At 37.7% G+C, this 15,161-nt stretch overlaps 3 protein-coding genes across 7 annotated transcripts in view; 2 read left to right on the forward strand and 1 right to left on the reverse strand.

Moving 5' to 3' along the window:
- The window catches only part of LOC133521646 (protein outspread), a 427,057-nt gene extending 423,026 nt beyond the window's left edge, over nucleotides 1–4,031 (forward strand). For all 5 annotated transcript variants that reach the window (XM_061856728.1, XM_061856732.1, XM_061856729.1 and 2 more), the window contains 2 exons: nucleotides 1,615–1,725; nucleotides 2,395–4,031. In XM_061856728.1, the coding sequence (XP_061712712.1) occupies nucleotides 1,615–1,725; nucleotides 2,395–2,489 (206 nt within the window). In that variant the 3' untranslated portion in view covers nucleotides 2,490–4,031. The remainder of the gene's footprint in view (nucleotides 1–1,614; nucleotides 1,726–2,394) is intronic.
- Nucleotides 4,027–10,394, reverse strand: LOC133521649 (sesquipedalian-1). Its single transcript, XM_061856736.1, has 4 exons — nucleotides 9,977–10,394; nucleotides 8,050–8,238; nucleotides 6,995–7,132; nucleotides 4,027–6,148 (listed from the first exon to the last, which is right to left on the reverse strand). The coding sequence occupies exons 1-4, from the start codon at nucleotides 10,176–10,178 to the stop codon at nucleotides 5,991–5,993; spliced, it is 687 nt and encodes a 228-aa protein (XP_061712720.1). The 5' UTR covers nucleotides 10,179–10,394; the 3' UTR covers nucleotides 4,027–5,990.
- Nucleotides 10,395–12,330: 1,936 nt separating this feature from the next.
- LOC133521651 (uncharacterized) lies at nucleotides 12,331–15,050 on the forward strand. Its single transcript, XM_061856737.1, has 2 exons — nucleotides 12,331–12,507; nucleotides 12,610–15,050. The coding sequence occupies exons 1-2, from the start codon at nucleotides 12,419–12,421 to the stop codon at nucleotides 14,876–14,878; spliced, it is 2,358 nt and encodes a 785-aa protein (XP_061712721.1). The 5' UTR covers nucleotides 12,331–12,418; the 3' UTR covers nucleotides 14,879–15,050.
- Nucleotides 15,051–15,161: the final 111 nt, after the last annotated feature.

Below are 15,161 nucleotides of genomic sequence, written 5' to 3' on the forward strand. Positions count from 1 at the left end.
CTATTCCTAAGCTAAAAAATGTTGTAAATCTTAAGTGGATGGCATAAAAGAAGGATTAAATAATCCAGTAGATGGCGTTGATCGCAATTCTGAGGTGTATTGGATTGGGAGAGGTTTCACATTTTGTGATTTATTTTAAGCACCTAGTTTTGTAGATTTGTTTTGGTTTGCTTATTTAGTTATAAATATTTTTATATACCATACCAACTAAATACACAGTGTTACATAAGTGAATTGATCGTAAGTGAAAAAGTTTAAAATTAAATTAAATAATCATTTATTTCAGGCATTTACAGGCCATATGTGTGTTAGTAACATACAAAGTAAAAAATAAAAATTTATGTTAAGACTTACAGCTATATAAAACCTAACATGCAAAAACGAGGTAGGTACAGTGCGCTTCGGAACTGCATGGAGAAATTAAGAATGAACTCATTGATAAAGTCGCCATGCACATTTACAAAAACCAATTATAATATTAGCTTTATAATTTAAGAGAGGATCCTCGCATGAAATAAAAATTGCAATCATATATTTAACGAGCTAAATATCAAGTCATGTTTGGCCTAATACTAATTTGCTTTTGCTGTCACAATAACAATACATCAAAGCTGCTAAAATATTTTATTTTGATGTTTTTCCGTGTGTGTTAAGTATTTTACTACAAGTAAATTAAAATAAAACAGATTTCATTTTCGTTTAATAAATAGATTAGTAGCCTTATATTATACTAGATTATACTCCGATTTTTTATTTGATATTTTTATGTTTTCTAGATAGATATAATTTTTTAAATATCTAACAACGTAAAGTATGTTCAAATCATCTAAATTGCCCCGAGCTTGCTAAAAATCCGTCAAGACATTGATTGAAGATTATTAATTTAAAACAATTTTCCCCATAATAAAGTTTAACTACAATGTTTGTCAAACGATTAGAATTAGACCAATATAAGTCTACGACGATTTTGATAGCACACGCAGTGCAAGTGTTATTTTATACGTCAATTTCATAGAAGTTTGACGTTTAAAATAACACACTCTGTGTGCTATCGAAATCATTGCAAACTTGTCTTGGTCTGACTCTAGCTGCGTATGGTCAAGTAACTAACATTTTAGTGCAATACGGGCAATTTAGTGACTTGACGTCAGCGTAAGGTGCGTCCAGATCTGGCGAATGCATCTCGACTACGTCAGTTTACGATTGACTCGATAAATGCTAAAAAAATGAATAAATGTTAAATGCAGCATGCGTTCAGAGCTATAACCGTAAAAATTTAAGTTTGTCAATTGCGGGCATTTTTCTCTGTCACTCTAATTACGTCTTAGTGAGAGGAAAAGAGAAAGATCCTCGCTATTTACGAAATTCTGTTTTCGCGGTAGGCCCCCAGGGCGCAAGCGATTCGCGAATGACGCGAAAAAGACGTCGGTCGCATCGGCTGACGCCAGACAACGCCTTTTTCGCCCTTATTGCGTAGACATAAAGTTCTTTTTTATTGGCAATTGCCGACTCCGCGTCGATAGATGTGGGGGTCTCCGCATTAGCCAGATTTCGACGTTACCTAACATTCTTCTTGTCGTTTCGATCTTAACGTCAACGTTAATATATTAACAGGGGAAGTCCCGGAGCAGCCCGCTGCTGGAGGCGGCGCGGCCGACGCGGCCCGCCAAGATACAGTTCGCGAAGACAGAGGCTACCAGAAACCTGCAGCTGTCGCCCGTCCAGGTACCATCTTCACTGTCTATTTGATACGATTACTTCTGAATCATTCTTTACTTCTGGAGTTGCGTCCAGGGACCCTTTTCATTTGTCCATAATTGCTTATTTTGTAGAAGTTAGGCTTAGAACGCACTGCGATTAATTTCTTGCGGTTTCAGTTTTGCAAGTGCGTATGCTTATGAAGCATGCCGAGAGTTTTTTTATACTACGTCGGTGGCAAACAAGCTTAAGGCCCGTCTGATGGTAAGCAATCTTCGTAGCCTATGTACGCCTGCAACTCCAGAGGAGACATGCGCGTTGCCGACCCGAAAATTGGGCTGTAGCTGCGCGCGTCAGTTATCGTTTTTGGCGGTCACAGGGTTAATGACGGATACCTAATACTCGTACTTTATCAAAGTCAATAATTTATTTTACAGTACATATGGGGCTACTTTATAGCACTAGTGCGAGAAGTAGCATATTACGTTACTGTGTCGAACATTTAAAGGGCCATATGTACTGTAAAACGTTGTACGATACATGTGCGAATAGGTAATTCGCAACTCGTGCCGATTTAAAACACTCCCTTCGGTCGTGTTTTAATTTATCGCCACTCGTTTCGAATTTCCTATTTTTCGCACTTGTATCGTAATGTACTATATTAATCATCATTCATCAATAATTGGTTCGTTTCAGAACTGAGAACCCGCCGCTGCTCCGCGCGCCCGCGCACGACCGTCGCCCCGCTCGTCGGAATGGTGGCCGAGCGGAAGAAGCGTTTCGAACTATAGCGCGCGCTCTCTCCCTCGTCGACCCCGCCAACGACTCTATGCCAACGATATAGAGTCCAATCTTCATCGACGAGGGAAACAGTACGCGACGCGTCCATTTCGTATCTCGGAAATAAGAACCCTAAGACCATCGAAGTAGAGTTCAAAACTTAAAAAATTGACGACATGATTCGTCCATTTCAAATTGTCAATTTTAAACGCTAAAGTCATAGCAGTAAAGTTTGATTCTGAATGGACGCTTCACCCACCACGCTAGCACCTGGCCACTTTGCTTTGCATATCCCATATGTTATAGCAATTTACATGTACTAAGTATTACAGTAGCGTTATTAACATTATTTATGAGTGTTTCATGACAGTGTACTCAAATGTAACCGTTGAATTGTAATTAAACTACAGAGTAACCTAGTTGTTAGTTTTCCGCAGTGGTTATATGACTATATTCATTTTATTATATTTAGACCAACACAAATATTGTCCCAACATTTAGCCCTAGTGTATCGTAATTTTATGACCAAATATAATTTTCTCTAAGTGGCCAGATCCTTAACTCCCACCCACCACATGAAGTGTATATAACTTTGTTAGTATTGTTTTTACTTAGTTCTAGTTAACTCTAACTGTATATTTCTTTTGTACGTTTTCTTTTCATGAACTTGCGTGACTGATTTCTTCAGTTTGATATTTCTAAGTTAGTTTTAGCCGATTGGTTAGTGATGTAAAAATGTAACCTTGTGTAAATACTAACGGTCCTGTCTTTTGTAACCATTTGTTTTCGTGCAGTCTCCCTGTCCATTTAATCTTTAAGGAATTGTTACCAAATATTTCTTATTTATGACATTTTTACTTTTTCGGGCGCGCCGGGCACAGTGGCTCGCGTTTCCACTTTGAATCATTTTAAAATTTATAAAATTGTAATGAAGTTGAATTGTGTCACTGTGTCTGTTCGATCCCCTGTTTATTTTTTGTAGTTTTATAGATTTAGAGTATGCGTTGTGAGTGTGGGGCATATATGTACGGAGTTTGATCCGGGCACGTTTTGCTTATATTATATTTATAGAGGCATATTATATTGTTTTACACATTAACAAGTTATTTTAGAGCGTTAAAGTTTGACATTTTCGGTTTATCCCTAACCTGTGTGTAAACTTGTTTGTTACCATGTTTCTGAACTGGGCATTTGAAAACTGTCTTCCATCGCGTTTGACTCACATGTTGTGTACAGTGTCACCTCCGCGTCGGGCGTCCGAAGTCGAAGGCGTCTTAATGTACCGTATTGCTCAATGTTATCTAGTTTCATTAAATTATATAAAAAGATGAAATACCAAAACAATTGATTGCATTGTATAACGCTTGTCGGCACTTAGGATAAGAACGCGGCTGAAAAATTACTTGCGCACGCGTCGGTGTCGTCGCGGCGTCGTCAGCATGTCGTTGGCGTGTCGCCGCGGCGACGCTGTCGCGTCTCTCCCCTGTCTCAGTTGACGTTGTAAAGTGTTGGTTTACATAACAAAGATTTTTAAATAAAACTACTTAATACAACCGTCGTTTCATTTATTTCATTTAAATAGTTATTTACATCGATGTAGGAACTAATAGAAGAAGCGCTTTTTAATACTGATAGGCAAGTGAGCGCATATTTAACAATTTATCAATATTATAACCTTCTTAATAGTACACTATTAAATGATAATCAAGAAAATATAACAGAATTTTTATTCTAGGCCAATGGTTTAATGTCGACCTTATCACATGGGTGAAAAGACTCAAATTGTTACGCTTTGTAACATGACGAATAATTCAAACAAAAGTTGGGTCAGCGGATCATTAATAATGATAACACTTCAATACTTTCGTAATATTTTGTAGCTTCTTGTCCTAAATGTTTTTTCACTGTGAAACTGTGATAATAATTGCAATAATCATAACAACACATACATACGTACAGTCAGCGTCAAATACTTCGTAGCAGTCAAAGTGGCCAAATAGTTCGGTACACCATACTAAATATATGGTGTACCGAACTATTTGGCTACTTTGACTGCTACGAAGTATTTGACGCTGACTGTACAAAGTTCTCATGAATAGGCACCCCTTTGGATTTCGAAACCATTATGAAGATTTTTTGCCTAAAATCTCACCTCATGGAATTTATTTAAGTAAAGGTCTCTTATCCTATTATACGCCTAATTATAGCTAAAGTGCAGGCGGTGAATCAAAACATTTACTTGATTGTGAAATCGTGAAATACATAATTCGAATCCAATATTTTTGAGGAAGGCTCCGACCACAATTGCCAGTTTGAAGGTCGCCAAACGTAATTTTTGCACAAATCTCGACGTGTGTATCTCGATGTACAGTCAGCGTCAAATACTTCGTAGCAGTCAAAGTGGCCAAATAGTTCGGTACACCATATATTTAGTATGGTGTACCGAACTATTTGGCCACTTTGACTGCTACGAAGTATTTGACGATGACTGTATAAGCAAGCGGTGACGCCGCGTTGCTAATCACTGCTGTATAAGCTGTGATCACACACCATTTGATTGCTTCTTACGGAAGTACATGTGCCGATTCAACAGCTTTCTATCGCTTCGTATACGGACTGTTATTTTGTAACTGTGTAAGCGATTATTTTACAAACTTCTGTCACTTTTTATAACTAATAAAAGGTGTTTCTACCGCTTTTTGTCGTTCGGCTCGAGCATCTTGCACCCAAAGGTGTGAATGTCTAAGCCAGGAATCGGTCCGGTATCCCCTTCGAGGGTTATGGAAGGGTATTTCGTAATGCTTTGCTTACCAAAGCCGTTGCTAACTAAAACCCTTTCATTTGGTGTTTTATGCGCTTCGTAATACGGGTAAGCTGATACCCGTTCCTAAGCGCTATCCTCTTTAAGGGGTCTCGATTATAAGTTTTAACGCTTATGACATTTTCAACTTTATCTTCGTAAAAATAGAATCAAATACTTCTTAGTTATGTTTAAAGCGAAGGACTGCGTGTCTAACACGTTGACAGCAGTTGTCATAATTTTTTTAATTAGGAAGGGGATAGGGAGCGTGCATGAACTGTAGGAGGCAGCACAGGAGCCGTCAGATTTTTGGCGCGAGGCGTAAATGTGATGTTTATTGTTCCGATGAAGCCCACAAGATGGCACAACCTACTATGCACAAGAAAACACGTGACGTGTAAATGTACATGTTTAAGGTTCCAATTCAGGCCACAAGATGGCAGACCCTCCAACGCGCACGGTCCCTATACCCTTTCATTCTAGCGAGCGGTGTTTCTGAAAGGGAAACCCTAGAGCTAACTCAAATGAATGGGTAAGCAAATCAAAGGGAAAGTCAATCGTTTGGGATATTCGATAAACGACTAAGCCATTTAAAGGCTTTTTTCTGGCAAGGGGTGGACGGGTGCCTGGTCTAAGCGTAAGGGTGTAGAAGTTAAATAGTGTCTTTTGTAAAATTGCAGACGAATAATCTTTCAACTTTCCATTCACGATATTATAGCTGTATAAGGGATGATTCTACCGCCTTCTGTCGCTTGGCCAGCGTGGCGCGCCACTCGCTACGGTCTAAGAGGATCTTGCGGCCGAATGCGGTGTGGATATCGCGGAACGGAACTTTCTTGCGAGACATATCTGGCCGGAGGTTCTCTTTATCTGAGGAGTGAAAAAAAATTACGTAGGTACAAAATATTTAAATATGGTGGCGTCGTTGATCAGGTCCCGAATGAAGGTTGAGGGAGGCGATGGTTGAGATACGCGTCATACTCGTGAACGGGTGCTGTTTGTGGAGACCGGTTTGTTTAGGCTTACACGGGCTACATGTTATAAGTATGTACCTAACTTTACTTTTGAGTGGCATTAAAGTCAGACACTTCATTCGGCTCTTGTCTGATTTAATTTTTTGCCTTTTAATTATTTATATATACAAGAGTTCAAGCCTTGGAGACCCTCTACATCTCTAAGGATAATTTAATATAAATATATTTTTTATTTTATTTCTGAGACTTAGAGACTTATTTATACATCTCTAACGAATTTACTATTTATTGGTTTTATTTTTTTATCATAGTTTTTTTGTGTAATTTGACATTTAGAGACAGTATACATCTCTAATAATAATTAGACAACGATATATAGAATACATAAATACTTACACAGGAAACATCCATAACTCAAGAACACATGTCGGTGCTCATCACACAAATGCCTTTACCAGGATTTGAACCCGGGACCATCGGCTTCATAGGCAGGGTCATCAACCTCTAAACCGGACAGGTCGTGAAATCGTGTCGTGAAATTGTGACGTGAAAATGTTTGGATGTAGCTTTTTGTGCGACGAAATAGAATAATTTAATTTCTGATGAGTTTAAAAATTACCCCACGTGTCTTATTAAGAAAGTGAGAAACAGGAGGTCTTCTCAAGGCAATGGCATTTAAAGCGCCTGTATTTAAACTGTGGGACGTGAATGTATGTCCAGATGAAGATGAAGGAATACTCACGGTGCCTGCTGCCTTGCACGGCCTTTGGCTCGTTCTCTGGCAGCTTGTTGAAGGGATTATATCTCTGTCCCCGCGGCGGCGCGCGAGGCTCCTCAGTTGGTGTGGTTACTAACGCTGCGGCCTCTGCTGCTGCCTCCGCTGTGGACAAAATCGACAATTTTTATAAGGATTCTGGCCGAATTTTTACTCATCTTTTTGCATTTGAGTTTTTAATCCAATATTTTTGATCACCCCACATATGAAAAGTGAAAACAAACTAGCAGTGTCCATAAAAAATTGCTGTTGCTATCTTGAGTGGCTGCTTCTAGCTCTTTCCAGTCGAGACCAGTTGAGCCAGCCTCCTACACTGATCACCTCCATGCGAGGCCGCCCCAAGCGTCCGAGTAGGTAGTAGGTACACCGGTAGAATGTACGAGCCCCTGTATAATGGAAAATTATCTTTTAGCTGAAGTCTCTTACATTCAGTTTCGTCCAACTGCCTCTGCAGCTCCACGAGCTTCATGTAGTCATAGCTGGCGCAGGCCAGGGCCATTATCCACACCTTTTTTTTTTTTTTATTAAAAACTGATCGGCGATTGGCTCTAGTCACACCTGATGGAAAGTGAAGACAGGGCCTAAGATGGAGCTCACCGATTCAGTAGTAGCCTATTCACTCTTGCTTTAAAGAGACCGAGGTCATATTTATCAGGGAATACAGAGGGCGGGAGCGCATTCCATTCTTTAGCCGTCCGTAACAAAAAAGAGGAGGCAAACCGTTTAGTGCGAACAAATGGAATGTGTACCACGAACGGGTGCATTCGTTCCCCACACCTGGAAGTCCGATGATGGAAAGGGGAAGGTGGGATCAGATCGTGCAGTTCCTGTGCACACTCCCCGAAATGTATCCGATAGAACACCGATAGGCTAGCGACTCGACGGCGATGCTCAAGGCTCTGTAATGTTGACTTGATAGATGGGTCATCGCCAAAAAGTCTATGAGCCCGGACTCCTCCAAGGACTGTGAGTTGGTGCACAGGTAGAATGTCACTGGAATACTACCAGCTGTAGGACATTACCTTCAGCTTCATCTAGCTGCCTCTGCAGCTCCGCCACCATAAGCTTCATGTAGTCATAGCTGGCACAAGCCAGAGCCTTCATCCACGCCTCCATGGAGGCCTGCGAGTTGGTGCACAGGTAGAATGTCCGTCCGCCCGCACACTGGAAGACAATCTTGAAGCTGTAGGCTTCCTCTTCTTCTGTTAGCTCTGAGGATAAGATATTTATTTTTATTGACCAAAGCAAAGCGTTTTCGTTTCGGCAAAAATTGTTTCTTATCGGATGTTCTTCTTTACAGATCACATTTTTCAACCTATTACTGTAAATTTTGTGAGCAGGTTTTAAAGTTAAATAGATTTTTTTTGTTGATTCCTAGTTTTTGGAAAATTTTCATACTGGCGGAGGGGGTTTCGTGAGGTCTACAGCCCACAGAGTCTGTTAATTAGACATATGTCTTAAAGATAAACTTATAATAATAAAATATAATATAGCCTTTATTTCCATGACTTTACATAAAAAGTTAAAAACATAAAACATTTTTATACAAGGTGTCCGTGAGCATTGCGAGAGATTTTAACGGTGCATCCCTGATAGCAACAGAAGCAAAAAATGTTATATAACTTTTTGTGAACTTCAACAAAATATTTTTTTTTTTTCCCCTTCTTTTGAACACTCCTGTACATAAAACGTAATTTTTATTGATAAACACATAACCTAAAATTAAATAAAAAGTTTTTTTTTTTATTTGGGGGTAGCCTCTCTAATAATAATTACATTTTTTAATTTTTCGATGTCAATCAATAGGTATGCCCAGACTAGACCTCAAAGTGGCAATACCGCAGTCAAAAATGTGTTTTGTACCGACTTATGGCGAAAGAATGATTTCGAAAAACATTTAATTATCTCTAAAACTAGGCCTAATCCAGAAAATATTATATGACATTTTAGTTTCTGAATATTTTAGTTTCTTAGTTAAAATGTCTCGCAATGCTCACGGGCACCTTGTATACTAAGACATGGCCCCTTTTTAGGCCTCCTCCGTCTTCAATCATTCCGCGATTATGCCTTCTCCATCCAATCTGTCCCCACTATGTTTTTGATGTTGTTGACCCAACAGTCTTTTGGTTTTCCTGATCTGCTTTTCCCACTTGGACCCATCCATTTAGTGAGCCATTTTGTCCATTGGTTTCACTTATACTAGCTGTAAAACCTTATGCAAAACTTGAAATAATAACTGACAATTACTTATGATGAAATTACTAATTAATTTACTTATTGACATTAAAATTACGTGAATTTGTTTCTATTCAACACACTGTATTCAAGTTATCATGCATGATTATATAGACAACCGAACCAATTTACAGATCAATTTACTACTAGAAATGTTAGGCACTCAAATTAGATTAAGAGCACTAATAAGGAAATTGGATTATGAACTGCCAATTACTAATACTGTAAATAGCCGGGTGGACCCGGCTAATTACTAATGCTCAATTCATGTGGATTGGAAATGTGGGTGACTGTAAAAATTTATTTGTTAATTCTTCCGCCACCGAAGGGCCTCGCAAATATACCTTGCCGAATTGCTACAGGTTTTCATGTGGTAGCAGAGTTGGCACCTACAATTATTTTTTTACCGGGAGTAAAGATCATTTCCCAAATAAGTCATGATATTAAAACAGTTTGGAACCACAATGTTTTTTACACCATGAAATGAATAATCTTGAATAATATTTGTATTACATTGGTTACTATGGCTACAGTACAATAAAACAAGATATTGTTTTTGAAACATGCTGTGGTAATGTTAATTACTATATGGAAATATTTTGTGAGACCTTTTAAAGACATATTTGGTTAGAAAACTTCTTTCCCTAAGTAATCATGTTTAACTTTTAGAGAACAAGAGTATGAATACACTATCAAAGTAAGTTTGTTACATACCAATAGTGCATCCTTCCAGCACAATAACGCCCGCTGGCTCCTTATCCCCCTTCTTATCGAAGTAAAACAACAGATTCCCTTTCAGCGTGAACCACCGGCGCGTGTAGCTCTTGCCCGCCTCCCGCATGTCCAGCCAACCCTCTCGGTCCACGGGCGTCGCTGAAGACGCGAACGCACACAAATTCTTCTCGTTAATCTTCATTTTAAATACTTATTTATGCTGATGCGTAAAGGACACGCTTTTACGCCCACGGTACCGCTTTCGAGCGATTTAATAATGCAAAGACATCATTTGTAATGTTTGTTGTGCACGGTTGTTCCAGCGGTCTGCTTATAAACACGTAAGATAAACGATAATGTTGATTTAATGGTGATGTTGTGTTTTATAAGGGGACAATATTGGCAAAATTGCGTCTAGTCTATTACTGGCAAATACAATAATATTTGACATGACGTTTGATTACCGATGTTACCATGATGATAAATGTTTAAAGAACGGTATTCATTATCCTGCACGCGGACATACTGTTTTATTTTAACAGGTTAATTCAATTTAAATGAGGTTGAATAAAACCACACCTAACCTCATATCAAACAATCGCACATCTCTGGTGAAAACGCAGCCTAATTGCCGAACATTTTCTGCTAAGAAGAATAGGGAATATACCTTTCTCTGTCCTTCCCATTAATGTGTCCTGAAAAAGGAATAAGGAATCCGACCAAAAATATTTTCGTGTAAAATGTTGTCAAGAAGAAACCATAAGGCGAAACGGCCGAGCCACATATTTTGACTAAGGTGTAGAGTTTGTGAATTTGTGTTGGGCTTGTAGAGTTGAGAGAGAGTAGTTTGGTTTGGCTCTGGCTTTGTCTTGGCAACATTTTACATGAAAATGTTTTGGGATGGATTTCACTTCTTTTTGTAAGTTGCTTATCTAACATCCCCTAATTTAAAAGGTGGGGACGACTTACTGAAATATGTATTTATTTCTTTATAACAATGAGTCCATATATCAATTTTCAGACCCCTAGCATCAAAATTCACGGAACCCTCATACAAATTTTCATCACCTAGTTTAAGGGGTTGGGGGTAAAAGTTCCAAGTTTTAGAATATTTTGTTGTTAGGGTACTAATACTAGCTTACATACCAAATTTCAGCTTTCTAGGACTTCAGAAATTTCCTTCTCCTTAGAGTTTTGATGATCATCAGTGAATGAGTGAGTCAGTGACGAACACGGGTTTTTTTAGATAATAATAATAAAATCTAAAGTATAAGAGCTATGCAATTTAAACTTTTTTTATGTTTAATAGGTCCACTATTGACATCATATCCCGAGAATTTTGTTTATCTGGGATAATCCAAACGCAAGTTATGAGGTTTAAAAAAAACGACGAAGTGCTTCGGTGGTGCCCTTGCGCGGGCTCACAGCGGTACCCCCAGACCAAGATAAATGTAATGACCCCAAAAGTGTATACTATCAACGGATTAGTCTGTGCGTTATCTGTGCCCCATTGTATTCTAAACAGCCATAACAACCATTGAAAAACCAGTTTGCATTTGGTTTTTTTTTTGCGCGAATATTAACAATTGAATAAGTTTTCCAAAAGATGCTACGGGGCTACGGCTGTGCTGTTACATAAGGTGGGGTATTTTAGTTACACATTACATATAGATAGTTGACAGCTGTGTTGTCGATATATGGCTCTCAAGCAGTACCTATTATTGTTTTAGTTTAGTTGGAGCGCATCGCCAACAAACTGTTTTACAGTTTGGCGAAACTTTAATTATAAGTACATTGTATATTGTGATTTGTGAAATAAACTAAAAAAAAAAAAGTTATATCTGGAAACAGTCAGACTATAAGCAGATTAATTGGTTGAATGCTTTATATCATGACGAGCGAGTCCTCCAGCGAGGGCTTCTACTTGTTTAGCTTTAACAGTTTTTGGAATGTCTATGAATTAAGGAAGATGTCTTTTCTTTTTAGAATTTTTTCAGTAAGGTATATAGGGACTGAAAATATCTTCTTCTTCCTCGCGTTGTCCCGGCATATTGCCATGGCTTATGGGAGCCTGGGGTCCGCTTGACAACTTTTGATTTGGCGTAGGCACTAGTTTTTACGAAAGCGACTGCCATCTGACCTAACCCAATGAAAATAATTAGTTTTGTCTAGGATATTATAGATTAACTTGAATTCCGCTCATTTTTCTTCTAACAAAGAGGGTTTGTCATAGTATAAATGAAGTAAATCTATTGGTTCTTATAACTAACACATTCCTCGTACGTATCTACGGAAACGTATAATGTATGTCAAGCTTTATTTGGTTGTCACTGTCACTCAAATGTCAAATACTGGTCAAGTCAAATAGTCATTGCTTATGGGGGATATTTTTACCTTGTTTGCTTTGCTAATATTTAATTTTGATTGAAATAATCAGTCTCGATGGTTGGTAAAATATGTACCGTGTGTAAGCAGTCTTCTGCTGCGAATAAAAATCTCTCTTTCTTTATTTATCCTAGTGATAGAAAAAGGTAAATAAACCGTCTTAGGTCCCATATCTACGATCAATGATACAAAGAAAATCCCTACTTCTTAGATATTGGGTATTTTACTCTAATTGTAATCGTTTTCAGGAGATACGGGTGGCTGAAAGCGGTCGATCGTCTAGATTTACTCGATAAACTTGTCGACAACAAATCAAGGGGCAACCACAGAATCTGCGAAGCACATTTCCAAGATAGTTTCATTAAAAAATGTGAAGGACTAGCTAAGAGCCGAAAATGTCTCACAAAAGATGCATTCCCGTGTTTAGAACATGTTAACCAAGCTCTTCTCATGAATAAATCGTCTGATGGCAGGAAGAAGATAAAACTTCGTAAAAAGAAGTTTAAAAAGCCTGATATAACAGATAATTTCGTAAATGTAGACATGGATTCATCGGCTGTATCAGAATGTGATAATAATGACCCAGTTTCTGAGATGGAAATATCACCAGATGACATTAAAGTTGAAAAGATAGATGACGAGCATTCAACCACAATCTTCACAAGTCCTGAGTTGACTGGCTTTCCTGATATGTCACAGTTCTGCGAGAGTGTTATCAAAGTCACCAGGGAAACCCAAACCTCTCAAAATGATGACACAAGAAGAAGAAGAAAGCTTGAACCAGTTGAAACAAGTGAACAATTTTTACAAAGTTGCAGCAAAAACCTGTCTAAAGGCATGGTGCAACTTATCAAATGGCAATTGAACTGTAAAGATAATGCGGACAACTACAAATTTCACATGTTTGCTCTTAACTTATATTTCTCTGGTGCAAACTCCTACAGTTTGCTAAAAGACATGATGGGCTTACCAGAACTAAATGCTTTGAAGAAGCTTATTGTACCAAAAACTACAAAGTTTGATAATAAGTTAATAAATGCATTCAAAATAAAAGTAGCAAACATGTCAGTCAGAGAAAAGATTTGTAGTTTGTCCATAAGTAGTATGCCTCTAAAGCCCAGTTTGTACTATAATATAACTAGAGATAAAGTCGAAGGCTTCCATGAGATAGACGGAGTACAGAAGATTGAGCCAGCAAAATATGCTTTAGTATTCATAGCTCAAGGCATTCTAGGAAAATGGACACAGCCCATTGCTCATGCTTTTATTTCTCATCATGAGAATTCCCCTGATATATCTATATGGGTAGAGGAAATCATTACTTTGCTTATAGATGTTGGCTTAGATGTGAGAGCCTTTGTATCTGACCCAAAAACTGAAATATTCTACATGCTAGAATCTCAGAGAGTCACTCCAGCAAAAACTTATTTTTCAATTAATGATAAAAATATTTACTACATTTATGACACTGGAAAGCTGCGAAAAACTGTAGAAAGTCACCTTAAAAGCTGTCACTTCTATGTCAAAGGTTCCTGCTCAGATGGCAATGATAATACTCTATTTGCAAAGAAATTTAATACCTTATGTGACATGTTGAACTCTAAAACTCATGTAACTATGTCTCCTTTCAAGAGGGCATATTCAGATAGAAAATATCAAAGCAAATTCCTAAATAAATTTTTATTTATACTTCAAAACTTGAAAATAATAAGGAAGAATGATGGAAAGGATATCACAAAAAGTATCAAGTTCATAGAAAACATTCAAATATCGATTATATCTGTAATGCAATTGTTTGGCGAATTGAAAGAAGTAGGAGCAAAAATGATGCTTACTAGCAGACTTAGTCAAAACTGCCATGACAAGTTTTTGGCAAAAAATACAAGTAAAACCAAAAGGAGTTCTACTAGACATTTCAAAAGAAGATTCTCAAGATGCTTTATATACAGTATGTTAAAAAAACCTTTTGGGGATGGCAAAGTTAACTCAGTGTGTGGATTTAAGCCCCAAGCTCTATTGTCAGTGGGCAAACCTGTCAATCAGACAATCAAAGTAGGCACCACAGACTACAGATTTGCTTTGCCTGATAAGAAGAGATTTCAAACAGTCTGTAGATATCTGTACTTAAAATGTATAGACCACCATTCATGCAATACTTTCCAAGACTACTTGAGTCAGTGCCCAGAGAGTCGGCAGTATGTGCCTCCGTACCGCTCTAGTGTGCCGCTTGACATCAGAAATTGCAAGTTGGTACCTCCCCAAAACTTTACAGACTTTATAATGATATTAGAGAAGAGATTTAGAGACTATTGCAGACAGGATGTGAAGATAAACAGTATAGGGCATCAAGTATTAAAGAAAATATCAAGTTTTGAGTTCGAAACACCATGCCAGTGTTTTCCTCTTGATTATCTAAAGAAATTATTTGTAAGACTGAGGATATTTTACGCTGTTAGAGAAAACAATATTATGCATAAGAAGGATACAAACAAATTGTTTAAGACTTTTAATTTATAATGTCAAGCAGTATCGTAAGATAAATTAGCATATTTCATCAGGTGGCAAACAAAACTTACAAATTACAAGTGTAGAGTATTAGTAAAGAAACAAGGTTGATTTTTGTAAAAAAATATTGCCATTCGTTTTGCTGAAGATTTGTAAAGACAAAATAAAACAGTGCTTTTAAATACGTAATATTTTATTCATAATTATTATTACCTATTTTCAGTTATTTATAAAGTTATATTAATATCAAGTATTACACTAATTTTGTTTTATGAATTTCTAATGATTGCTCCAT

This window comes from Cydia pomonella, chromosome 9 (assembly GCF_033807575.1).
Source record: "Cydia pomonella isolate Wapato2018A chromosome 9, ilCydPomo1, whole genome shotgun sequence".
In the NCBI taxonomy this organism is placed as follows: Eukaryota; Metazoa; Arthropoda; class Insecta; order Lepidoptera; family Tortricidae; genus Cydia; species Cydia pomonella.

Excerpts from the sequence above, each read along its gene's own strand:
- LOC133521649 (XM_061856736.1), bottom strand. The coding sequence starts at position 10,178 with ATGAAGATTAACGAGAAGAATTTGTGTGCGTTCGCGTCTTCAGCGACG. Across the intron at positions 7,133-8,049 it reads GCAGCTAGATGAAGCTGAAG|CGGAGGCAGCAGCAGAGGCC; the intron begins GTAATGTCCTAC and ends TTTTGTCCACAG. Across the intron at positions 6,149-6,994 it reads CGTGCAAGGCAGCAGGCACC|ATAAAGAGAACCTCCGGCCA; the intron begins GTGAGTATTCCT and ends TTCACTCCTCAG.
- LOC133521651 (XM_061856737.1), top strand. The coding sequence starts at position 12,419 with ATGGTTGGTAAAATATGTACCGTGTGTAAGCAGTCTTCTGCTGCGAAT. Across the intron at positions 12,508-12,609 it reads TATCCTAGTGATAGAAAAAG|GAGATACGGGTGGCTGAAAG; the intron begins GTAAATAAACCG and ends AATCGTTTTCAG.